General features: G+C 40.4%; 1 protein-coding gene across 1 annotated transcript in view; it reads right to left on the reverse strand.

The window, feature by feature from the left end:
- Positions 1-27927, reverse strand: part of LOC126273642 (general transcription factor IIH subunit 4) — a 130679-nt gene that overhangs the window by 65575 nt on the left and 37177 nt on the right. The window contains exons 3-4 of the mRNA XM_049977048.1: positions 19272-19403; positions 6647-6832 (exon numbers count right to left, since the gene is read on the reverse strand). Coding sequence (XP_049833005.1) covers positions 6647-6832; positions 19272-19403 — 318 coding nt within the window. The remainder of the gene's footprint in view (positions 1-6646; positions 6833-19271; positions 19404-27927) is intronic.

Genomic DNA, 27927 nt, shown 5'->3' on the forward strand with positions numbered 1-27927 from the left:
TCCATATTACTGCTCAGAAGATGCACACCACTGGGTGAATATTTCTGCGGTACTCTGGCCCTGCATCATCTGGTTCTAAATTCTTCACACTGGTGGCAAACAGAATGAAGGCCATGGCACACTGTCATGTCTGCAGACCAGAGATTTATGTTGAAATAGAATGAACTACCCAGGCTTCTATGTACAGGAAACCAATTGTCCACTATGCAACATTTTCCACCATGGGTGAAACTAAGACAACTGTGGGAACAAGTGCGTACTGATTCTACCGTAACATTCGACGGGACAACATGGCTAATAGTAGTGGACGCAATAACTTAACGTATGCGTGTCAACCATGATAGACCATCCAATGATACAAGTCTTGTCCAACATATTCACAATAGAGGACAGTGCCACAAGTAATGCCCTCTGAAAATGCCCCCTAATATACTGCATTTAAGTTTTTGTGATTCCACCAATGTGCTGGCATCAAGTGTCTGACCACTTCTCACTTACATACATAACTATGGAGATCGATGACATTCATAAGTAAGACCTGTAAAGCCATATTAATGACGTGTTCTGACAAAAGTGCTGACCAGATTCCCTGAAACAGATGATCCACACAATGAACTGCAAAAGTCTGTCTAACTATTGCATAGGTGCAGGCCACACTTACTGTGCGACCTACTGTACTTTGCTCATTGTGCCCAGATATCGCACTAGGTCCCCTATAATTGGATAGGCTTCTCAGTGTGAAAACACGCATTTAGCTGGAACAAATGGCATCAATTGTCTGAAGTTGTGATCACACAAACCCAGCTACACAAGTCAGGACAGAGTGTGACACACGGCAGAGAGGAACCAACTGGACTGGCCTGGCAAAACCTGCACATCCATGGTCCCATCCCCATTTCTGCCCACTGGTGTAGGACCAAATCCATCATCTCTGGCCTCAGACTACATTTCCAACCCCTCCATCTCCGTCCACAAAATGCTAAACCCCCCATAATATCAACGACTGTCAGAAGTGTAGCTTGATCAAAACTACAGTTGAGCATGGGAGAGGGTGATGCCCATTCATGTTTGAATGCTCAGACAAAACAGTGTGGCAGCTACAGCGGATGTTTCCATATTGGATACTTTCACATGCTGCCAGTTAATGTGCTGTACATTAACTGGTTAGGAGGGTAGCAATAATGTAGTCACTTTCTGCTCATTTTTGTTACTATTTTATGGCTTCTGTCATGTAAAATAATCACAATGCGTAGAGAAACAATGTAAACAACCAAAATGAAACACAGTTGTTACATTAACTGCAGAGAGAAACAATGAAAATGAAATAATTGTTACATTACTGAGTACAATCTATGTTGGCAACTGTCTAAGGCAATTGACAGCTGAGATAGCAGAGCGATATGACAATGGTGAACAGTAAGGAAGGTGTGACCAGGATCATTTTCTGACTGGCTGTTGCTACGGTAGCTGTCCTGTAAACAATTAACAGTAAATAACTTTATTATTCTAATCCAGGTATATCCATACAGGGCCAACTTAAGGATGAAACTATAAAGGTGGTGGAGTCACAGTCTCCACTCAGATCTCTTCACTCTCCCCGATTTTTGGTGGAGAACATGGGTGCGGCCCTGATTCGCACAAAACTCCCCCCCCCCCCCCCCCCCCTTTTCTCTTTTTTGCCTTCCTTAAATGAGGCAGAGGTACGTTCCCTGTTGACATCATCTATGCTGCCTGAACTCCATCAGTTGCCACTGACTTCTGCAACCCTATACCATCAAAATGGGCAACATGCAGGGCATTACTTGATATACTATATTGGTTAAAGATTTGGATGTGGGAGTAGAGTAATTTAGTGTGATATAGAGATGCACATCGGCCATATAAATTTAGATGGAAGTGAGTTTCATATGTGCAATGAGTCATGGCTTAACTGCGACAGATGTTCTTGTGCGAGTTAGCAAGCAGCTTTCATTGAGGTGTCTGACTACCGTACAAGTAATGAAACATTACATTCACTATCACAAATTAAATTAAACCTTTGCCTTACACCAATTGTCCCACACTAATTTGTACAACAGTTCATAATGGTATTTGTAACAACACTAAGAATTTCAGATTCATATGTATGGTATTTTTTTGAGATACACTGAATTACATAAAACACAGATTTAGAAATTTCATGATAAATTAACTTCATGATGAGTTAATACCTATTAGGTAAAAGACAATAAAGAACACTGACAATATATCTAATCTTTCAATAACATACGAAAACAAATTTGTAGAAAACAACTTAATGTCATATAACAATTTTGTTTTTTATTGACATGATTTCTGTTATACATTGCCAGTTTCATTTGTTCCCTTTCTTGAATAAATGTGGCATGTACTTGACATAGGACTCTTTGTAATTATAAATAATGGAGCATACAAGAGTGTGAGAATCTGGTTATGTATTGCCTGTATGAGTCGCATACTAGCGGAAATTGTAGAATACAAAGAAGCCAGTTTAAGTTACTGCTGAATCTTAAAACACAATTTCACAGTTTAGATATTAAAAGAACACATTAAAATGTTTTTACTGCTTTTTCTAAAACATATTACTTATAAATTTTGTTAAAAGCAATCTTGGACCTGGAGTGATTCAAGGTGACAAGTGGTGCAGATCAATATCAAAGACTGATTGGCTAAATTGGGATTACGCCTATCAGAAGAGAGTGATTTTCGGTAGTTTAGTACCGGGAGCAGGACTGCGACTGGGAATTGAAAGGAGTCATTACTTAGTTCTTATGAGGATCAGGTGTGTTATATGGACCTCTTTACAGGTCTATTAATTCTAACTAATCATGAAATGTAGCATGCCGTAGAGTATCTTAAAATGTTTTAAGGACAAACATAAATGACAATTATGTAAATTGCGCATTTTTTGTGTAAACTCTGACTATTTTAAAAATACAAAATTTTACCTGATGTGCTGCACTATCATAACTAAGAATTTTTGAAGTACAGATTGAACATTTGCAAAGCATAGAGCAAGCAGTGGAACAATTAAGAAATTTGTGTGTATTTTCGTTACCAGATCAGGGCAAAAATCTTAAACTGACTGCTAGTGAGTGACTGTGCCGTAAGACTGAATTACTTACAAGCAGGAGTCCCCAGAAGGTGCACTGACTTGTTTGAACAATCTATATTGTGGTGCAGGTCACGTTCCCAGGTATCACACTCTGAAGCCATTCACCTAAGTGTGCTTTTGTTTGTGAGTAATCAAGAAAAATGAATTTTGTGTGTTGCGCCAGATCGAGTGATGCCGGAGTGTTGTGTTTGAGGTACATGGCTGACATGAGGTGGTGGGTTCAAACCTCGTTTAATGCTTCAAATTTTTATGTTTAGATCTTTATAGAAATAATCATTAAATTTAACTGAATTAATTTGTTCAAATACATGATAATTAATCATCAATGGTATCTGTTCTTCCAAGAACAGTTACTATCTTCATATATATAATTAAATGCTACCCAGCCATTGACCTTCGAGGTATATCAACAACACATGTCGGCAGCTGATGGTTTCAATTAATTATCATTTATTCTAGATAAGCTGCATGGTCATCAATGGTATATGTTCTTTCAAGAACAGTTACTATCTTCTTTGTTCAAATACAATTTTTTTATTGCTAATAATTTTCCGGGTCATTTTAATAATCATATAAACAGTTTTACTTCCTCTCCTTTTTTCCTCCTATCATTCCTTTTTCATTTGGAATCTTGGTCCGTGTGATTTTAATTATTTTTGTTTATCTGTTGTAATACTGAATTGTTCAAAAACACCTATCTATCGATCAAAAAACAATAGGCAAACTATACATCAGTATCTCTACTGGTTGTGCAATAGTTACAAAAAATTGTTGTCATAAACATTTAAAACAAATTCTTAAACAATGGAAAACCCAGGATGGAATGTAACAATATTATGACATGGAAAGTTGCTACTCACCATATAGTGGAAATGCTGAGTCACAGACAGGCACAACAAAAAGACTTCCACAACTAAAGTAAAGCTTTCGGCCACTTGGCTTCATCATCATCATCGTCATCATCATCAACAACAACAAACACACACACACACACACACACACACACACACACACACGACTGCAGTCTCAGGCAACTGAAAACACACAAACGAATTCTTGCTGCACTATGGACAAAAATAATGCAGATGAAGTTTTAAACGAGAGGGGGGATTATAGATAAAATGAAATTCAAGTAAAATGAGAAACAGAAATACTGTTTTAAATTTATGCATGTTATATGGGATGTTTTGAGGATTGCTACTGTGTTGTAAATTTATGAAAAAGTCTACTGCTTCAGTCACTTTTTACTAATATTTACTGAGCATGATATATTCTGGCAGTATGCTGCCATCATTAGGTCCATTCCAGTTACATGTACATTACATTAATCTGACACGTGATTAGGTTCATTTGTTGTGTGTACCAGTGAGGTGGTGTGTCTAACTACAGTCTTGTACAGAAAGACATATATGTCTGTATCTTTCTGTATAGAAATGTATACCTATGTATGTACGTATGTACGTACGTGTCTTTCTGTACAGGACTGTATTTCTACATACCTTGGGATACAGGATTATATTTCAAGATACATCACCACTGGCACACACAACAAATGCATCTAATCACACTTCAGATTAATGTACTGTACATGTAAGTGGAATGCACCTGATGATGACAGCATACTGCCACAACGCATTGGACTTATTAAATATTAGGAGAAAGTGACTGAAGCAGTAGAGATTATGTCATAAAATGAAATACTGATTGCAACACCGTACACAAAAATAAAAAATGATGAAAGTAAAAGAAATTAAATTGAATTCAACATTCAAAAATAATTGAAATCACATGGGCAAAAGAGTCCAAACAGAAAAAAGAACTGTTGGCAAAAATAAAAAATTTGAATCAACTAACAGAACAAAAATAATGATGAAAGTCACATCAACGAAGATTTAAAATGCATGTGACATGGTTCAAATCCACCATCTTCCAGTTGTCAGTTATGTACCTTAAGCACTGCGCTATGCTGCCACTTGGAACAAACCTGCGAATTATAATGCTGCCATGCAACACACAAAATCCTTTTTTGCTGACTACTCACTAATGACGGCCCGAATTGGTTAATGACTTCAGGGTGTGATACCTAGGAACCTAACATACACCACAGTATAGATAGTTTCAAAAAGTCGATCCCAACATGGTGGCCTATCCTTGGTAGTTCAGACTTTCTTCGGTTTCATGCATTAAGCTGAACGCTGCAACCTACTACAGACATGGTGACATAAATTTGTACTTAAAAGTGACAATATTTCAGAATTGATGATTTTCGCTCATTTGGTAGTCAGTCAGACCTGGAACTTGACTTTATTTTGTATCCTGCTAACAGAATTAGTGCAGCTTTTCTTTTTTATTTTTTAATCCCAAAAACATAGTGTGCGCCAGTGCAGGCATAAAATGCTGAAGAATTCACTGGAGGTGAGTGTACTATCCATAGCAGAAAAACAAACTGTGACACCATGCCCACTCACACAGCAATTTAGAGACTGAACTGTCTAAACATGCAAATTTGCGCCTGAAATAGCTACTCCCAAAACTGGGCTTTTACTTAATTTGAACATTATCTCAGGTTTACTATACTCAACAACAGCCCACAAATCAATTAGTGTATTTTGATTTATAAAGATGAACTTTGGCAGTGCTTTGGTGGACTCTTGTTTGTCCATACAATACGAGGGCTATCCACAAAGTACATTACGTTTTGGAATTAAAAATAAATAAATTATTGGAATTTTTTTTATTATATACAGATGAAAGCCACACTTTTCTACATAGTTGCCATTTAAATTAAGGCACTTATCATAGCGATGGACGAGCTTGGAAATTCATTTGTCGTAAAATTCGGCTGCCTGCGCCTTCAACCAAGTGGTTACCTCTTTTGGGACAGAAAAGGTGTGATTTTTGTGGATTTCCTGGAAAGAGGCACTACAATAAACTCTCAAAGGTATTGCCAAACTCTGCACAACCTCAGAAGAGCAATACAAAACAAGCGCAGGGGAAAGTTGGACTCAACGATCTTGCTGATTCACAACAACGCCCGGGCCCACATGGCAAATGCCACGCTTGAAGTCTTCGAATCTTTTAAGTGGGAGTTGTTTCCTCATGCGCCGTACAGTCCCGATCTGGCACCGAGCGACTTCCACTTATTCCCAGCAATGAAGAAGTGTTTGGCTATGCAGCGTTTTGACGACGACGCACAGCTTCAAGAAGATATAACCATGTGGTTGAAGGCGCACGCGGCCGAATTTTACGACGAAGGAATTTCCAAGCTCGTCCATCGCTATGATAAGTGCCTTAATTTAAATGGCAACTATGTAGAAAAGTAGTATTTAAGTGTGGCTTTCATTTGTATATAATAAAAAAATTTCCAATACTTTATTTATTTTTAATTCCAAAAGGTAACATACTTTGTCGATAGCCCTCGTATATGGTTTAATTTATTGTGAGATACTTAGCTGTGAATAGAAAAATGCTTATAAAATTTATGGAGCAGGAACTATTACTGAGTAAGTATACCTCTTCATCAGACCAGCATGCAAAAGAATGCGCACAGCATCAGCAGAAATCCCTTCCTGTTGTTGTGATCCCACCATGTAGTGTAGGACACATTCCCATCGTTCATTTGCATAACTATCCAGGTATGGAATGTCTCGTGGTTTGCTATCAGCCTCCAATGTTGAAGACATGCTCCATGGCCGACCTCTGAAAGTGAAAAACTGTTTGAAAATACTCTAAAAGGAATATATATGTATACTGCAACAAGCAATGACATTTCAAACGATAAGCAGTGAAGCAGCTGAGATATATTCTTGAGCTAATGAGTTAGAGAAACATATCACATGGCATATGGTACCTACTTTTACCCCAGTAACAACACAATGCTTCATGGCAAGGACCCAAGAGATACCACAGTGGTGGTTATTTGTTATTTATTATTATTATTATTCTTGGGGTTCTTCAATGACATGGTTATCAGTACCCACACTAAATGTAACTACATGAATTTAATGAATGTACAAGCTCATTATTCACGAACAGTCTCACTATGATGACATTCTGTGGACACATTAGCAGCTTTTTGGAAAAATTGTGTTAATGATTGGGAGACTGATGAAAGCTGCTGCTCTAAATCAGATATGAGGTGACAGCTGACCTTCCCACCACGAACATCACCACTGGCTGTTCTAATGCTACCAAAGATTGGCATTACTCTGCAGCATTTCCTTTCAATGTTGAGAAGCTCATACTGACACAAGAGAGGTGTTATAAATGATGATGAGCACACAAATAAAGTAGAATACTATAAGAACAGAGCATAGTTGAACTCTGTATTTCTGAGGGACAAATAATCAAGTGATCTACACTATGCCCTTACACACATGAAGGTCCAGTATCAAAATGGTTAAAATTACAAAAATAATAAAGAATGCATAGCTGGTTGCTCACAAAATTGGCTAAACAACTATTATTTGAAATTTTGGCATTACATAGCTTTAACTGCATGTTAAAACATATGTTAATAAGTCAAATTCATAGTAAAAAAAAAAAAAAAAAAGAGGAAAAAATAAAAGGAAAGAGAAAAGATTGCACTGTACTGCCCTATGGACATTTTTGGTTGCTGTGGCCATTATATCTTTGCTCCAATTCACTAACACCCTAGCAACAAGCAACATATATTTATTTCCCTTAGTTCTGAATGTGCAAGAGTTTGTCATTAACATCCTCGCTCATTCCCATCCTTGTGTACTTTTGCACTATTGACTGGAGAGCACTGAAGGATTCTGAGCAGATGAACTTCCTGATAGGGTGATTTCACATCCCCTCAAGAGTCTTTAGGGAAGTTTTCATTTCCACATCATATACACTATACATGTTAAAGGGAACTTTGGAAGCTTGAAAGGATGAATAGCAAATCAGTTGAGATTATTCACATGCTTTGACCCATTAGTATATAAATTGTGTGTGTTCATATAAGACATAGTACACGTTATGACAAGTAATCAAGTTTCTTGCACTTCATCATAAGTGATTTGTAACTTTATTGTATGTTAACAATACCAGAAATGACAAGACCTCCAAGAATATGTCTCTCCACGAGAAGGAGCTGTCTTGTTAGTGTGGTGGTTCTGGATTAAAGTTGGAACCTAAAAAATTTCTTGTAAAACTGCAAGTGTCTAGAAATGTCATTTCCCCAGACTTGTTTGTTAATGCATTTCAGGTTGTTAATCTGACTTAACTCACAAGATGTGACAGCCTTGTCAATTTATTATTAAAATATAACTAAGCTGCTTAAATTTAAATTTCATGTGCAGTCCAGGTATGTTAAAAAGATGATGTGCACGATTGAAATCTACACAAATGATGTTTTACGGTGAACATTTCAATTTTTTTTTTCTTTTTTTGCCTGTTGTTTCAACCTCTTAAGAGTCGGCTGAACTTTATGTACTGTCGAGAAGAGGCTAGATGAGGAACAGAGAATTGAGAGATCATGCACGAATAGTGAGCCCTGGGCTAGACTTCTTACTGTGGACGTAATGCTATAGATGGCAGTGGCAAAAAGTGTGGGATCAACCCAAATTCTGTTTAAAACAACAAGCTGAGATGATATAAGACACTATAATGAATCATGTCTATCATGGGCCACTGAAGAGCTGATTGCAGATCTCGCATAATGAATGCATGGCAGTACACCTCTGTGCTGTTCAAAAACAAAAATTCAGCCCATTCATCCCCGCAGCTTCAAGGTGCAGACAGAATGTTGGACTTTGGGTGGCTGAGTTGGTGATATGGATGATGTGTGTGACCATTGTCTGTACTATAATTGCCAGACTGGAAACTAAGATATTATTATTTAATGTAGTAATGTGTGGAGAGATTCATGCTTTCCCAGAAATCTTCTCATTTATTTCCATACTTTGTTGAGGTAATTGGTGTATGTGGAACAGGAACTCTTGCCATGAGCTCATTTTATTCTCCACATAAATCTTCCATGATTTAGCCATAGCTATTGGAAAATTAATTCAAACACAGCAGTTTTCTGTAGCATGCCAGCAATCTTCTTCATTACATCATATACTTCTGCCTGCTGCTTCCATTCCTCATGTAGTTCTACTGCATCATTTCCATCATCACAGCACAATATGTTAACTGTATTTAAGTGCTGAATGTGGCTCTTACTTTTTCATTAAGTTATTTTGTCTTTGTGAGAACAGCCTCATTTCTTAGTCACTAAAGAAATTTATTAAGTGCACTCCAGGATGAAACACAGCTCAATGGCTGAAGGGAATAGCAAAACTGCCAATGGTCGCAAGATGGGTTACAATTTTGGATTGATATTCACTTTTTCCATCACTACCTACCATAGTGCTGATTATAATACAGTGTACATGGATACTATTGTTGCTGCCATTATCACTGTGTTATGTTCTGTGTGACATTAACTCCAGGTATTTTGTCTTCTTTCATACATACAAAAGCAGCTGATGTGCTGAAAAAAGTGCTTTCTGTTGAAGTCAGCCTCGGATGGGAGCAAGGGAAATCTTTCAATGATGGTCAAGTAGTTTCGACTTGCACAGCCCCACAATGCCAACATACTGCATGTCCTCATGGAGTGTGCAAGTGCACCAGTCATACACTCTAAACCATTACTTTAAAGAATGGTGATACTTCATCAAACAATCTTTATTCAAATTTTATTACGATGAACACCTTTTGTAGTATCTGATGTGTTTTTTTAGCATCCCCAAAAGAAGCATGATCAGGAGAACTACTTATATAAGCATCATGATATTGGATATTTTTACTCCCTTAAGGTGCACCCAATGTGCTGGGCATGTTTTTTGTTTGTAGACCCAGGGCCATGTTGTTCTTACCAACAGTCAGGGATCTATACTGTCCACCCAAGCAGAAAAACCACTTCCCACAGGAAGACTTATCCTTCTCGAATTTAGCACTGTAATGAATACACTCCATTATGGCTCACTAACACATGTACTTCCCAAATTCGTCTATGCAATACGTGGAGTGAGAATGAGCCACAGCTTACCAACTTATGCAAGAATCCTAAGGGCTTACACACTGTTGGTATTTACACAAAGAAGTGTATTTTTGTTGCTACAAATATCTGAAAGGCTGCTATATTCAAGGATGAGCAATACTGAATTCCTGTTTCCCTTGTTGGATGACATATTACAATACAACAGTAAAAAAAGTAGTTTTGTCTTCCAACTTTTTTTATATACCTTTACTAGTGCAGCAGTTTGGGCTCTAGTATTTATCTTTGTGCCTGCAAAGCATGCCTGCGGCAGCTCATGCTCCTAGTGCCATTTTTCAGTACTTCCATTGCATTTGATTATAAGCTGCAGGCACTTTTTTGGATCCTGAAAACTGGAAAAAAGTGCGGCTTAGATTCAGGTATGTATGGCAGTCTAAGGTAAGACTTGGAGCAAAGATAGGAATGTAGTATGAAAAGGTTTGGGCCCCCATGTTTACCAATCTCATACTCTCAAACGAGGGGAGAGTAGCTTAGTGAAGGTGTGCAGATTGGGGCATGCAGATGGGGAGGAGGATGGTGGTGGGGGATGCTCAGGACAGGACAGACAGTTCATCTGCTGGGGAGAGATGATGACAGACTATTCAGGATCTATCTTACATACTATTTACACATCTCATGCATGAAGAGATCTTCACCATGGTCCTGAATAGTGCACTGTTGGTGATGTACAGCTTGAAGCAGTTTTTAATGCTTCTTTCTGGTGGTAAACACCAACATTTATGGTGACTTATCAACTCGGGCAACCTTTCTCCACATTGTGGTGTCCTACAGTGGTGTTCCTGTGCCCGTGTTAATTTCTATGCATGTTGACATAGTGGTCATGAAGAACAGCACACTCTGAACCTCACAGTGTGGTTGTAGTTCTGAATGGCAGGGCTGCTTACCAGTATTTGATATCCAGCATTAAATTGACAACCAATTTGCTGAACTGTGGCACATCAAATCACGATTAGAATGAAGGAGTGAGTGGAAATCCATCATCAACAAGTTGTTGGCCACACAAATTGACTCTGATGGCAGTGGTTTCCCTTGATACCTGGTACTCATGGTATATCCCTGACAGAAGAATAAATGAGAAGTCCAGTACCTGCATGACCTCTGAGATGGAATCCCAAGTGTTGGGCACTCACAACCTGACAATTACCAAATGCAGACATTGCCTGTCTCGTCAATCATGAGTTGGAATGTCCTGCCAACAGCTGGTACAACTTGTAAAATGTATACTTTCATGGCCAGAAATGTTACAATTAATAAAATGTTCTGAGCTATTACGCTTTGGTTGAATGGATTTCACCTTAAAACCCAAAATTTTGTCCACATGAGCGGATGACATTTTCAAGAGGGATCATGGCCAATTCGCACTCTGGCTTGCTACTGACTGCTACAAAATTCTGCTTCTATGTCTTTCTGCAATGGCATGATGTTACATGTTTTGAATGCACGAGCACAGTTGGTTGATATTGACTTCTGTTGTCTGCTGTTTCTATCACCCCATTGCAGATGACTGATATATATCATCTTCAGCATTTCAATCCAGATGTCATTCAGCTTAACGCCCTCCTCGTTCCTGTTGAAATTCCTGGGGTGTTTTCCAATCTCTATGGCCTCTCTGTATAACCTTTCGTAGTACCTGCTTGTGGCTGCCAGTACTTGAGTCCAATCAAAATGAACGTAGTGGTTTCCTGGCTGCACAGCATGTTTCAAAACAGTTGATCTGTCAATCTCCTCTCTTCTGCTATTGCCCATTCACTCTTTTGTTTTTTTTGTTGCTTTTCTTTACCATTCTTTTTGTAGTTCTCATGTACTGTCCCTGCAACTACACCGAATCCTATGAATTCCTACTTTTTTCAGTGGTTGGTGAGCATCCATGGCCAATTTTAAGTGATCTTGTATCTTCTGGGTGGGTTTGTAGATTACCACTATGTTCCACTTTTTCAAAATTTTTCCTATGCAGGCAGAAATGTCCTTAATGAAAGACAGGAAAGTTTCAATTTCTTTGATGCCTGAGGATCTCCACAGTTTCCAGGCAGTGGTATTAATGCTCTTTTAAACTCAGTAAATGAGTAACCATATTTGAGCAATGCATTTGGTGATATGTTTTAATCCTGTATCAAGCAGCTCTGGTACACAGATTTTCCTAGCTCTATCTGCCAACGTTTTTTACGCTGCCTCATTTTTGTTGTGTGTGGTGGTTTGAATCCTGGTGTAGGTAACAGTCTGTGTACATGGGCTTTCAGTAAATTGTGTGGCCCAAGCCACCATGTTCTTTCCTGAAAACTAACATATCGAGAAAATTCAGTCTTCTGCCAGCCTCGTCGTCCATGGGAAACTGGATCTTCTGATTGATCCCTCTGAGATGTTTGTGTAAATGACCCAGTTCCTCCCTGCCACAAAACAAACTTATCATCTATGTATTGGAACCAAATATTCAGTTTCTTGTTCACAGTTTCCAATGACTGATCCTTGAAATCTTCCACAAAGAAGTTCACTATAACTGGCCTTGAGGGGCTCCCCACAGCGCCACCATTCATTTATTCATTCAATTCATAGTTCCACTTGAAATTTGTGGTTGTGTGGCAATACTTAAACAGTTCTGCAACATCAGGAGGAAAAATCTGATTCAGCTATTGCAATACATCATTAAGTGGAATCATAGTGAACAGCGATACGACATAAAAAGTAAGTAATATGTATATGAAGACGGTATCTGTTCTGTTGGACATGTCCAAAAGAACAGATACCATGCAGCTCCTTAGAATGAAATTATATTGAAATGAATACCCCTAGCTACATACAGACATTGATATAAGCCAACGAGGACAGTTGAAAATGTGTGCCTCGACCCAGACTTGAACCCGGGATCTCCTGCTTATATGGCAGACGCTCTACACATCTGAGCCACCGAGGATACAGAAGATAGTACGACTGCAGGGACTTATCTCTGGCACGCCTCCCGAGAGACTCACATTCACAACTTATTGTCCTGCACTATATTCATAGTGCCCCTGCCCATCATACTGATTACTCGCGGCTTTACTGCCGATTCCCTTAAGAGTTCCGGCGCTGTTTGTGCACCCACACAGAAGAAGATCGCCCTTGTGTGCGGATGCACAAACCGTGCCCGAACTCTTATGGGAATCGGCAGTAAAGCCGCGAGTAATCAGTATGATGGGCAGGGGCACTATGAATATAGTGTGGGACGATAAGTTGCGAATGTGGGTCTAATGGAAGGCATGCCAAAGATAAGTCCCTGCAGTTTGACTATCCTCTGTGTCTTCGGTGGCTCAAATGGATAGAGCGTCTGCCATGTAAGCAGAAGATCCCGGGTTTGAGTCCCAGTTGGGACACACATTTGCAACTGTCCCCGTTGACTTATATCAACGCCTGTATGCAGCTAGGGGAATTCATTTCAATAGAAGTAATATGTCCTCTGGCTGTATTTAATTTACTGATAAGATGTGCTGAATTCTTGATATACAAATCTGACTGGCCCACATATGGTCATAATAATTCTCCCAAGAATTTGGCACGATTGAATTTTCTTGATGTGCTAGTTTTCAAGAAAGAAGATGGTACCTTGGGTCACACAATTTACCAAAAACCCAAGCATCCAGACCATTACCTACACTGGGATTCAAACCACCACCCATAAAAAAATTGAAGCATCATAAAAAACTTTGGCAGACATAGCAAGGAAAATCTGCATACAACAGCTGCTCGACACACAATTAAAACATCTCACTAACATATTGCTCAAGAATGGTTATTAATTTGCTGAGTTGAAGAGGCGTTAAGAGCAGGGCACAGAAATCATAGGGATGCTCCAACGCTTGTGAAACTGAAAGTTTTCCAGTCTTTCATTAAGGAGTGCATCTAAAATTGGTCAAGGATGCTCACCAACCACTGGAAAAAGCAGGAATTTATAGGTTTTCATGTGGTTGTGGGGAGGGGTACGTGGACATCACAAAAAGAATTATCAAAAAATGACTAGAAGAGTACAAGGGCAATTGCAGAAGAGGGGATACTGACAGATCAGCTGTTGTGGAACATGCTGTGCAACCAGGAGACCACCGCATTAATTTTGATAGGACTCAAGTATTAGCAGTCACAAGTGTATACCACGAAATGTTATACACAGAGGTCATAGAGATTGTGAAACACTCCAGGAATTTCAAAATGGAGGAGGAGGAGGGTGTGAAATTGAATGACATCTGGATTCTGGTGCTGAAGAAGATGCATACCAGTATTCCAGAATTGGGTGATAGCAACAGCAGAAGACAGCCATTGTGCTCACACATTCCAAACATGTGCCAACATGCCACTCCGCAGAAGCACGTGGAAGTAGAATTTTGCAGTAGTCAGTAGCAAGCCAGGGTGTGAATGGGACATTGGAAAAAGCTACAATCACTCTTGAAAACGTCCTCTGCACATGCGGACATAATGTTGGGTTGTAAGGTGAAATCCACGGCATAATTGCCCGGAACACTTTATTCACTGTAACTTATACAATGTCTACCAATGTCTATCACGTGATGCACTGAACTATTCCATTCACTGTGGCAACTGAAAGCTCTCTCTTCGATGTAGAAGTTATCTAATTCAGTTGACTATGGATTTACACTGTGATTCCCCTCCTCAGGGGACACCGCCTTAACGTAGCACTATCCGTACGGGTGAGGAGTTTTGTGTGCTCTGGATCCGGAGGGCTACGCCAGCGGTAGCGTAGCTACCAGCAGGTTCACCTATGTCGGACACGCCAAAGGGGAGGAACCAGACAAAGTGTGTCCCACAACGACCTATCATTAGCCTGTCTCCTATCCTATCCTATCCTATCTTAAACCTCTCCTTTTTCCTTATCATTACCAGCCGCTGCCAAACCTCTCCTTTTTCCTTATCATTATCAACCACTGCCAAGGATATGGCGAAGTCCTTAACAGCAGCTATGGCAGAGAACATCTTTGGGACTGCACAGCTGGTGGAAGAGGCACCCTTTCACTCCCAAGGGCAAATGAGGAGTGGAACCACAGCCATGTGGGGATGAGGGATCTTCAAAGGCTGAGGGAGTAAACCCTGAAAGAAAATCCTCAGGCTTTGCACGCCAGCAGATGAGAAAAAGTTGTTACTGCTTTTAAACAAAGAACGAGCCTTGGATTAAAAATACCTAATGTAGACAGGCATTCTTGTTCCCCTGGAATGAATGACAGCGCTTCACAGCCTCAAGAAAAACCCAAGAACACGAGAAGATACACTAAACAAGAACAGAAAACTAGAACCCGACAAAAACAAGTTGAGAGTGGGAACATTAACTGTAATAACCTTGGCAAGAAAGACTGAAGAGACTGTAGACATGATGGAGAGGAGAAAGATTCATATCCTTGGATTGAGTGAGACCAAGTGGAAGGGAAAAAACTGTAAATTGCTGAGAGGTGGGTACAAATTATACTGGCAGGGTCACAATAAAGGGGCAAAAAATGGAGTGGGGTTAGTGTTTCACAAAGACATTGATCCAATTACAGATGTGAGCTTTGTAAGTGAAAGGATAATTAGAGCAAGAGTGAACTTGGGAAAGAACAGTTTCACTATACTCCAAGTGTACGCACCTCAGCAAGGGTACAGAAATTCCTTGAAGAACTGGAAGACCAAGTAAGAGAAGATAACATTATGATAACTGGGGATCGGAACACTTGGATCAGCACAGATAGAATTGAATATGAGGAGGTAATGGGTTCTTTTGGATATGGAAGACGAGATGTTGAGGGTGAAGAAATTACAAATCTGTGCATAAGGAATCATTTTTTAATGAAGAATACATTCTTTAAGAAACAAGGTAGCCATAAGATTACTAGGTATGTCTGGGATGGCAAATCTAAGACAGTTATAGACTATATATTAACGGACAAACTAATTGGAGGAAAAGTAAGGGACACTAAAGTCATACCAAGTGAGCAATTGGACAGTGACCACAGATTACTAGTAGCTGATCTAAATTATAAGATGAAAAGTTTGAATGCTGTGCAAAGAGTGCCAAAATTAAGGAGTGGAAGTTGAAAAAAGAAGAAAATAAGAAAAGTTTGCAAAATATAGTAGCACAAAAATTGCCAAAAACTGAAAGGGTAGTGTAGAGGAAGAATGGAACCTATTTAAAACATCAATAGTTAACAGTGCTGTGCAGATACGTGGAAAAACTAAGAGTAAAGTGAAAGACAAAGAAATCAGTTGGTGGAACAATAGAGTAAAAGATGCACTTAAAAAACATAATATGGCGAAGAAAAACATGGAGTTTGGAAAAAAAAAATCAGAACCAGGGGATCATACCAAAATATGAACACAAGGTGACAACACTGGAGAAGGAATACCAACAAAAGAAACTCCAAGCAAAGAGAATTGTGAAAGAAGAAAAGGAGAAGAGATGGGAAATATTCACCCAGAAACTAGAGCAGGATAGGAAAGGGAACCAAAAACTGTTATATGGGTTATTGAAAAGTAAAAGATCTGATATAGAAGACATAAAAGCGATTGAAACAGAAGATGGGGTAATTATCAGGGACATTGAAGGTATCAGAGAAGCGATGAAGAGTTATTTTAAAATCTTACTGAATGGGGAAGGTGCAAAAGAACGTGACACTGAAGCCATTGAATTAGAGGAGGAGCAGGATCCAATCTCTTGGTTAGAAACTGAAAATTCCCTCAAACAGATGAAAAGAGGGAAGGCGGCTGGATTGGATGAGCTGACAGCGGATATGATTAAAGCCGCAGGAATCCATGGAATACAGTGGTTACACCGGGTGCTGGGGATGATATGGAAAGAAAACAAAGTGCTGGATGAATGGAAAAAAGGAATTATAATACCACTGTACAATAAAGGTAGTAGAAAGAAGTGCACCAACTACCGAGGAATAACACTTATCACACTGCCTTAAGATAATGAATGGAAAAGGTTATAGAAAAAAGATTGCGAAAAATTCTAGAACACCAATTAGAGGAACAACAGCATGGGTTCTGAAGTAATAGGGGAACAATAGATCTCATTTTCTCTCTCTGTCAGTTAATGGAGAAGTTTCGGGAAAAAGGAAAGGACTTGATAGTAGCATTCATGGATTTTGAAAAAGCGTATGATAGTGTACCTGGGGATAAAATATGGGAATGCTTGAGAAAACATAATGTTCCTGATTCATTAATTAAAAAGGTCCACATGCTGTACAATGGTTGTGAGAGCAGTGTAGAAACTAGGAGGTGGAAGATCAAAATGGTTTAAGGCAAAGAGAAGTCTTCAGCAAGGCAGTTCACTCTTCCCTTTACTCTTTGTTAAACTTATGGATACAATCATGAAAGAAATCAAGGAAGAAGAAAATGCTGATGAGATCGCCATTTGGGGAATACGTTTTGAAACAAATTTGATGTGCAGCAGTACGTACGCTGCGTATTTTCGTATTAAAAAGGTATAAATTCGAATTCCACCAAATACCACATGTTACTTTCTGAAGCATTGAAATCGGGTTTGCGATGCACTTTTGTAAGCCACTCATAGGTCATGTCACGTAATTTCTCCAGCTGATGACAGCATAGGACACGTGATGTAGTCAGCCAATAACAAGATCACTCTTCAGTAGTGCGAAAACACAAATAAGAAAAGTTAATGGTTTAAATTGACATACATAGCATTCACATATAATATTGGTCTCGAAGATTAATAAGCTGGAAGAGAAGCTAAGCTTCCACATATAATGCTGATCTTTTCTGCGCGTGATACACTTTAAGATACATCACACAAATGTACCAGTAAAATTTTTAATAACGACGTAAATGTCTGATCTTCTGGGTTTGAAATTCTTCTAAATAGTTGCCCTCAAAGAGTTGATTTTTAAATGAGAGTCAAACATTTTGTTATTTAAGAAATTCATCGTACATTCTCACACACAGCTCATCTTGCGTAACAGGAAATTTGCTTTTAATGTATGTAACGCTTTTCAGATCACCATTCGCAATATTTTCTCGCTGCCCGTTAGAAATAATTCGTTTCAGCAGTTGCAAGAGAGTGCCAGATAACAGGCATCACCGCGTGATGACGCAGCAAGGCCGTATGTTCGTACGTGTAAAACATTAAAAGATCTTACATTATGTCATAAAAGAAACAAGACATCAGAGGATACTTCAAGAGCATCGGAATTTCGTAAAATGTATAATTCAGCTTAAAGTGCACATTTGTATGTCCAGATTCGGATGTAAAGTTTTTTGGAGTGCCAGTATTGTATTATCTCATGTTTGGTTCTTTATCATGGCATAAAGTCAAACACGCACTTGAAATCAGCGAACAGTTGTAACCAGCCAACAGTGTGAAATAAACGAAGAGGAAACAACAAAAATACTGAACGTAAACACACGTCACGTTTACACGACCTATCTCCCCACCACAACTCAGACTGCTCTGCGCACCAGGCCCGGATTTACTACCTGTATATTTCCGAACCGGGCAATATTATGTAGTGGCGCTCAGCCACACTTTTGTAACCAGAAGCGGGAGAAAGTACTACTCACGCGCGACTCAACTACACATGCAGAAGAGCTCGCCCGCAACTGCCCAAAGGAATCTCATTTAAACAGTTGTCACGTTACGCTCATTTGAGGCATTTTGTTGTTATGAAGCATTGCATAGTCTTCCAAATGCTTTTGACACATTTTGCTGCAGACGCTTGTATGAGCACTGTGTTTTGTTTTTGTATACAGCGCATTTCCTTTGCAACTTACGTCTTTGTTATGTGGGGTGGGATGCGGAGTGGCAGAGTAATGTTTCTTCAATATTTTCTTGTTTTGATGTGTGCTTTCCTCCAGCTGCTTCAAAATAGGCAAATATTTAGTTCGAAAAGAATATTAATAGGCATCCTCTCTAGTCTTCAACTACATCTTTAAATTAACAACATCCTAGATTTTCTACAAGTTAATGACAATATTTGTTTGAAACTTGGGCTGTGTTACAGCAAAAGAGATTTTCCTTTAACACTTTATGTTCTCAGACTCACATTATGACAATACACTTAGTGTGCACTGTAAGAATACTAATTGCAGAATAATATTATTCATATATCTTACCCTCCTAGAAGTGCAACTTTGAGATACTTCTTGAAAGTTGTATTTAGGATCCAACCAGGCAACCCACCAGGAATGGCTGCCTCTTGCCAAACATGGAGACTCGTCAGCACCTCAGATACTTGAGCATGTTCTCTACAATACAGAGTAAAAAATGAATCAGTAACCAGGTAATTTCAGAAATTCCATGGCAACTCTTATCTTGGTGATAATACAGTAATGGCAGGAACAATTATCACTAAGGGCAGGCAAACTTGCGCAAGTGATACTTTGGTTAGATTATTTGGAGGCTACATATAAACAATTGGATTCTATGTTTTCCTTATTTGAAGGAGGCTTTTGGTATTGATTTATGCCAAAGTTAAATGGGATACACACTTACACAACATTCTCTCAACATGTGAATGAATGTCTTTTTTCCTGGAATAAATTATTACGAAAATATGTGAGTATGCCATCTTATTTATCTTCTCAATGACTATAGTTCAGTCTTATAGAAAATTACAAACACTGAGAATAAAATAGTTTGTTCATCAATAATGGTGGCCACTGTGCTGACTTTAAGAGGATTAAGGAATCAAACTATGAGGTCATCAGTCACTCCTTCAGAAAAGCAGTTATTGGAGAACAGTGTTGTTAATCAGAAGTAAACTCCGTCTCAGCATGTTACCAAGCTGTATGGAAAATAGGACATAGATGCCCAGAACAATAATTAGCAATAATGCGAGTTAAAAGCAATTACAGGAAAAGTAAAAAGAGGTGCAAAATGGGGCAGTGTGTAGACCATGAGCTGATGGGGAACCCTTGGAATTCATCTCTGGTGAGAGGCTGCCCCCAGCCAAGATAAGACATGTAGAAGATAGTGATACACCACCACCTCTCTTCTAAATGGACAAAGAGGCTGTCAGTGGAAGAAAAAGGGGGCTTAGAACTAAGAATACAGCAAATATCAGAAAGAGGCCTGTAAGGTAATAGACTCAAAGTAAAATGGAATGACCTGGCTGTCAAGTGGGGCATACACAATAAGGATCCACCCCCAGCATCAGGCACTTTTCCCAAAACCACCTATCTGAGAATGGATAATGCATTACAGCTGGGAATAAAAGCAATTTTTCAGAGTACTATAAAACCTGTTTGGCTGTTCTTTTATTATCAGCCAACATTGAAGCTAAGACTCCAATCTTGTTTATTGGAGTGCTGTAATTAGGGTGCACTAAACAAAGATACAAGCTAGTGTTTGTGAAATACTATAGTCACATTGTGGAGGCATGCCACAGGGAGAAGCATCAGCGGCCAAAACTAGTGGATGTGATTTAGAAAAAGAGCATAAGGCAGGGCGCTGAGCACAGCAGATGCCTCAGCCGAGTGGAAGCACGCTCTCCGTCAGCTGTCCACCAGAACTGAATGCCCTTCCTTGGTAACTGGTTGAGAAGATGCATAATGTGAGCTGCTTGTGGAAGGAACTTGAATTAATAATTCTGCTCTGCACAAAAAGCCTGCAGCTGCTGTAAGTTTTGGGGGCAGCATAGAGGGGCAATGACAGAAACGTTGTGGCCAGTAGGTTGCATCCCATCTTTGTTAAGCAAGTGGCCGAAGCGCTCACTAGTTCCTTCAAATAATAATAATAATAATAATAATAGTGGTTGTGTAAGCAGCACTTGGCAAAGAGGGGACAAAGGGTGTGCAGCTGGTCCTGACAGGTAATGCTCATGACAATTACATCATTGAGACAGTTAGCATGAGCAGGGATGGACACTTAACTGTTCCACGTATCTCTGGAAAACTGCTACAGAGGAGAAGATCCCAAATGGCAAGTGCTTGTATTTGTATAAGCCAAAGGGAGTGTTGATGATCTTAATGCATTGCAATTTCAGTGGAATCTGCAAGTACCAGTATGCATCAGCAAGGTCTGTCTTAGAAAACAATTCACCCACACCAAGCTTTGTGAGGATGTCATCTGTACGTGATATGGGGTAGGATTCCACTTGCACCTGAGCACTGATTGTCGATTTAAACTCTCCGCACAGCCAGTGGGAGTCATTGGGTTTCTTGACCACCACCAGGGGCATGAATTGGTTTTAGCATGTTCAACTATGGGCACTGTCTGAATGTAAGGAGATACAAGCAAGGAAATCTGTGGTGCACACCAGGCCAGGTTCGAATAGAGGTACAAAGGCAGTACAGAGGTCACTGAGCTCCTGGAAGGGAACAGGGTCTGAAACGACATGAACCCTGTCAGTAATGGAGAACCCAAACAGAGAGGAAGTATCCATACTGGAAATGTTGTCAGCTGAGTGACTATTGACAAGAGAGTTATCAATCATTTGACCTCTTCGTATGCAGTGTTGTTTGTCAATTGACCACAGAGGGGAATCAAGCTGTCACCATGTGAGACCAGTGTATGGGAGAGCAAAGCCAAGTTGGGGAACTAAGACGAGCATACATTTGGTGGTTAAACAAAGAAACAGTAGCTCCCATAACCACCTGGAAACGGACATTCTGGTTTCCAATTGTGAGGTTGGAAGGATTGCTCTGAGAAACAGCTGCCTCTAATTCATGCATCATACCTTGAGAAGTGAAATTTGACCATCCTGACAGATGAAAACAGACAGTACGGAGATGTCTATCTCTCCCACAACAGGTGCACCACAGCCAGTGATCCAGATATTCTGCATGTGGGTGTGCCATGGAGCACTCAGGAGATGATGGGAGACCCAGCTGCTTATACTGACAGAGTGGTACAGGCTGTTCAGAGGCCACTGACCTGATCAAAAGCAATGAATCATGGTGCCACTGCCAAGAGAAAGACTTGCGAGAATTAAGCCCCGAAGGTGGTGGCTGGACTACTGCTATTTGGGGTTGACCCACAAGGCAGTCAATTGCTGCCTGCATGATCTCAAAAGTGTCTGCGATTTTCAGAACATCGTCCAATTGTCTAGTTTGAGGGCTGCAGGGTGCACTTCCAGATCTGGAGCCAATAGGACCACTACATCTCACATCACAGAATCTGCACAGGAAGTGCTGCAAGCTGGGTTTGTACAAGTGAAATTGCAACATTGCCTCAATCATTGCAAAGCTGTCACCCATGAGTGGTATGACTGACCATGTTGCTTGTGGTACTGATGGAACTTAAACACAATGTGACCACATGGAATTGTTGTGAATAATAATTTGACAGCAATGAAAACATTTCATTTAATTGAGTGTGACAGTACTTGAGAGTGGAGATAACTTCCGTAGTGAGAAAAATGTCTTTGGGGAAGCCCATGAAAGGAGAGCGTCATCTGAAACCCAAAAATCAGCCAAGTGCTGCTTCAGTTGCTGAAAATAGTCGCCCAATCCTCTCTGTTAATGGCGGAAATGTGGATGGGTTGCTCTCCACCTGGGAAGTGATCACAGCCTGGATGGCTTGGGAACCCTGAACCTGTGGAACCCAGAGCCTGTAAGCAATCTGATAAAATACTGAATTTCCTGATGGGACAATTCAGTCTGTTGTTGAAATAGCTGTTGCAATTGCTGCTGCATGAGCAGCTGGTACTGTTCCTGTTCCACAAGTTCCTTGAGCGTCACATGCTTAGGATGCTGCTGATCTTTTACCTCGTCACCGATTATAGTGTCAGGAATCTGACAAAATAGGGGACGATTTGAGAACCATTAGAACAGGCTGACTGGCTGGTGGTGCCGCAGCAAGTCTCCTGATGAGAATAAACAGGTGTACAACAACAACTAGATAATGACAAACAATGGAGATGGCATAGAGGAATAACAAGTCCAGCAAGTGAACAACAACTGAAACCTAAGATTTAGCAAAATCAGAACCAAAATCACAATGTGTAGCAAGCTGTGCCACTGGCTTTAAAGGGGCTGCCACAGGCACTGATTGGGTGACATAGCAGGTGTGACTCTATAGTCAGTGCTGCAGCAGTGCTCACAGATTGCAGCAGTGCCCTCTAATGGCCGTCTTTGACATCCATCCTTTACGAGGACTTCCAAACTTGGTAGGCTGGGCTACTGTACTCATATATAATACTAGAAGGAGAAATGATCTACACTGTCAAGCACTCAGCATGGCGCACCACTGAAGGGAGTGAAATTATAGTTGTAAAGCAGAACATAAATAATTAAGGAGTACAAGGAGACAGTGGTTCAGGAGGAGGAGGAGGAGGTCAGTTTGGTGGATAATCAGAGCCACGACAGAGGATGTGATTTAATTGATTCAGGACAGGATGATATCAGGTGTTGAGGAAGGTGCTCCTTTGTAGATGATTCTTGGAGGGTGGTGGGAGGATGTGGTACAGGAAACCTATTTAAGGACTATGTTTATCTGCAAAGACCTTCGTGAAACCTCCAGCATAATGAGTATGTGAATTGTCATCACTGCAGATATATCATCTATGAGTGGCCAGGTGGTATGTCAGGTATTTTTTAGTATTGAAGGGACGTCAGCTGTCAAAATGCAGGTACTGTTGGTAGGTGGTGGGTTTATGTGAACGGAGGTGTGGATGGAGCTATCAGGGAGGTGGAGGTCAATCTCAGGAAAGTGTCACACTGGATTGTGGTAAAGTGAATGGGAAAAAAAGATGCTGAGGTTGTGTGTTATCTATGTATTTGCACTATACCTGTATCTCAACAAAGGATCTACTCTGAAAGCCAGCACGTATCCTTTCTATTTTATGTGCCAGCCAATGCCTCAATGCTTCTGCTTTTCAATAACTGGCCTCCTTTACTCTAAAGTATTTCCCATGTGACATAAGAATTCAATAGATAATAAAATAAACTTGAAATACAAACTGAAATCATATCCATGGGACATGCAAATAATACTTCCTACCCTGCAGATGACACAGACATGAAAACAGGTAGATCCTATCTTCCTAGATTCACAAAAGGTGTTCAGCACTACACTATATCATCATACAACCCAGGACTGATCAGTGGACTATCTTCACAGATATGCAATTGGCTCCATGAATGTTTGAATAACAGAACTTAGTATACTGTGCTGAATAACAAATGTCAACAGATATGAAAGTAATGTTGTGTGCACTGCAATAAAGTGTAACATGATCTCCAATGCACTTAAAATATATAAATAATTTATCAATTAGCATCAGCAGTGTAAAAAAATTGTTGACTGATTATGCTGTTATCTACTGGGAAGTTGGACGATAGTAAGGAAATTCAGAAATACTACAGCATAATGAATGGCAGCTCTCTTTTAATGTGAATAAATGTAATGCCACAGCTACAGCAAAGAGGAAGAGCTCTGTAACAATTCATTTACAATAATCAATATATTGAGCATGTTAAATTTTATAAGTATTTAGGAGTAAAGTTAATAAGTGATATGAAACAGGATGAACATTGCAAATCAAAACTGGGGTAGCAAATGAAAGATTTAGATTTGTTGGTAGGGTTGTAGGAAAGTGCACAATACCTTCATAGAAAGTCACATACAAGGCAATATTATGAACAATTTTTGAGTATTGTTGCCGTTCTTGGAGTACTCCTAAGTAGCATGCCAATAGAAGTTGAACGAATTTAAGAATCACTGCTGAAAACATTATACATCAGTTAAAGGCCATACAAAAATGGACCAGCGATGTTCAGAAAACTTAGAGGAAAAGCTATCATGAAAACCCTGTTGGGAAAATTTGCAGACCCTATATTCGAGAAAGACAGTGTTGCCACCACAATATCTCATATGGGGATCACGAGAAAAATATAACAGAGATTAACGTGTGTACCAAGATACAGAGACTGTGATCTTTTCTCCTTCAGTCAATATGTAAATGGAAAATGACTGAAAATCACTATGATTGATACGAAGTACCTTTCCCCATAAAATTTATAGTAGGTTGCAGAGTATTAGGTCACAAATGTAGGTGGCCAGACTATTACAATGTTATATATCAAATACTACGCAACAAAAGGCACAACCAGATCACAGTATCTTCAGCTACTTGATTTGTATTTTTCAGTTATGAGGATGGAGGACTAGGATGTGTATTACTTTGTAACAAAAAAGGGATTTAAGAAATCAGAAATTTCTTACTACATAAAAGTTGTTATGACTGATACAAGAGCACAAAATACATTATATGATCAAACGTATCCAGACACCTGGCTGAAAATGACCTACAAGTTCGCGGTGCCCTCCATCGGTAATGCTGGATTCAATATGGTGTTGGCCCATCGTTAGCCTTGATGAAAACTTCCACTCTCGCAGGCATATGTTCAATCAAGTGCTGGAAGGTTTCTTTGGGAATGGCAGCCCATTCTTCATGGAGTGCTGCACTGTGAGAGCTATTGTTGTTGGTCGGTGAGGCCTGGCACGAAGTCGACTTTCCAAAACATCCCAAAGGTGTTCTATAGGATTCATGTCAGGACTCTGCACAGGCGTCTATTACAGGGATGTTATTATCCTATAACCACTCCACCACTGGCTGTGCATTATGAACAGGTGCTCGATCATGTTGAGAGAAGGAATTGCCCTCCCCGAATTGCTCTTCAACAGTGGGAAGCAAGAAGGTGCTTAAAACATCAATGCAGACCTATGCTGTGATAGTGCCATGCAAAACAACAAGGGGAGCAAGCCCCCTCCATGAAAAACACAGCCATGCCATAACACCACCGCCTTCAAAATTTACTGTTGGCACTACACACGCTGGCAGAAGACGTTCACCGGGCGTTCGCCATACTCCACACCCTGCCATCGGATCACGACATAGTGTACTGCAATTCGTCACTCCACACAACGTTCTTCCACTGTTCAATCGTCCAATGTTTACACTCCTTACCCCAAGCGAGGCGCCGTTTGGCATTTACCGACGTGATGTATGGCTTATGAGCAGCCACTTGACCAAGAAATCCTAGTTTCCTCACCTCCCGCCTAACTGTCATAGTACTTGCAGTAGATACAACCCTCTTCAACTGTCGGCAGTCTCTGTCAGTCAACAGACGAAGCTGGCCTGTACGCTTTTGTGCTGTACGTGTCCCTTCACGCTTCCACTTCTCTACCACATTGTAAACAGTGGACCTAGGGCAGAAGTCTCACATACAGACGTATGACACAAGTGACACCTAACCACATTTGAAATTTGTGAGTTCTGTGGAGTGCCCCATTCTGCTCTCTCATGATGTCTACTGACTACTGAGGTTGCTGATATGGAGTACCTTGCAGTAGGTGGCAATACAATGCACCCAATATGAAAAACATTTTTTTTTTGTGGGTGTCTGGATACTTTTGATCACATACACTCCTGGAAATGGAAAAAAGAACACATTGACGCCGGTGTGTCAGACCCACCATACTTGCTCCGGACACTGCGAGAGGGCTGTACAAGCAATGATCACACGCACGGCACAGCGGACACACCAGGAACCGCGGTGTTGGCCGTCGAATGGCGCTAGCTGCGCAGCATTTGTGCACCGCCGCCGTCAGTGTCAGCCAGTTTGCTGTGGCATACGGAGCTCCATCCCAGTCTTTAACACTGGTAGAATGCCGTGACAGCATGGACGTGAACCGTATGTGCAGTTGACGGACTTTGAGCGAGGGCGTATAGTGGGCATGCGGGAGGCCGGGTGGACGTACCGCCGAATTGCTCAACACGTGGCGAGTGAGGTATCCACAGGACATCGATGTTGTCGCCAGTGGTTGGCGGAAGGTGCACGTGCCCGTCGACCTGGGACTGGACCGAAGCGACGCACGGATGCACGCCAAGACCGTAGGATCCTATGCAGTGCCGTAGGGGACCGCACCGCCACTTCCCAGCAAATTAGGGACACTGTTGCTCCTGGGGTATCGGCGAGGACCATTCGCAACCGTCTCCATGAAGCTGGGCTACGGTCCCGCACACCGTTAGGCCGTTTTCCGCTCACACCAGAACATCGTGCAGCCCGCCTCCAGTGGTGTCGCGACAGGCGTGAATGGAGGGACGAATGGAGACGTGTCGTCTTCAGCGATGAGAGTCGCTTCTGCCTTGGTGCCAATGATGGTCGTATGCGTGGTTCTGTCAGTGTGATCATGTGATGTATCTGACCCCAGGAATGTGTCAATAAAGTTTCCCCTTCCTGGGACAATGAATTCACGGTGTTCTTATTTCAATTTCCAGGAGTGTAGTTTATGAGTATGTCCCATAATTCTAGAATAAAGTATCATCAGATTAACATGGGGATACTAATACAATTCTGTGTTGTGATCCTTAAAAATGCTGGAACACATATTCCCACCATATCCTGGCTGGAGCAGCGACCAATAAAATTTTTTCTTTCCTTTTTGGTTTGGTCTGGAACAGTGGTAGTCAACCTGGTCCGTAAGACCCACTAGTGTGCATTCCAGCTTTAATTATGGGTGGTAGACAGTAGGGGGTTTAAATAATTATTTCATTAGGATTCATGAAATTTTGATGAGGTATATGGTAAGTGATTATTATTAGATGCTTTGACTTGCTATAACTCTGCTATAGACAGTTAATAAAGGTAGTTCCCTATTTTGTAACTGCCATTCCTGTGGAACTGGTGGGCACTTAGAAAATTTTACTAACAGAGATACAAAACTGGGCAGTAGGTGAAACAAGTTGACAGCAGTCACAATTTATTTTCTCAAAGACGATTAAGACTGGACATGTACTGTATCAAGGAGCACTTCACTTCATTG

Source organism: Schistocerca gregaria, chromosome 1 (genome assembly GCF_023897955.1).
Source record: "Schistocerca gregaria isolate iqSchGreg1 chromosome 1, iqSchGreg1.2, whole genome shotgun sequence".
Lineage (NCBI taxonomy): Eukaryota > Metazoa > Arthropoda > Insecta > Orthoptera > Acrididae > Schistocerca > Schistocerca gregaria.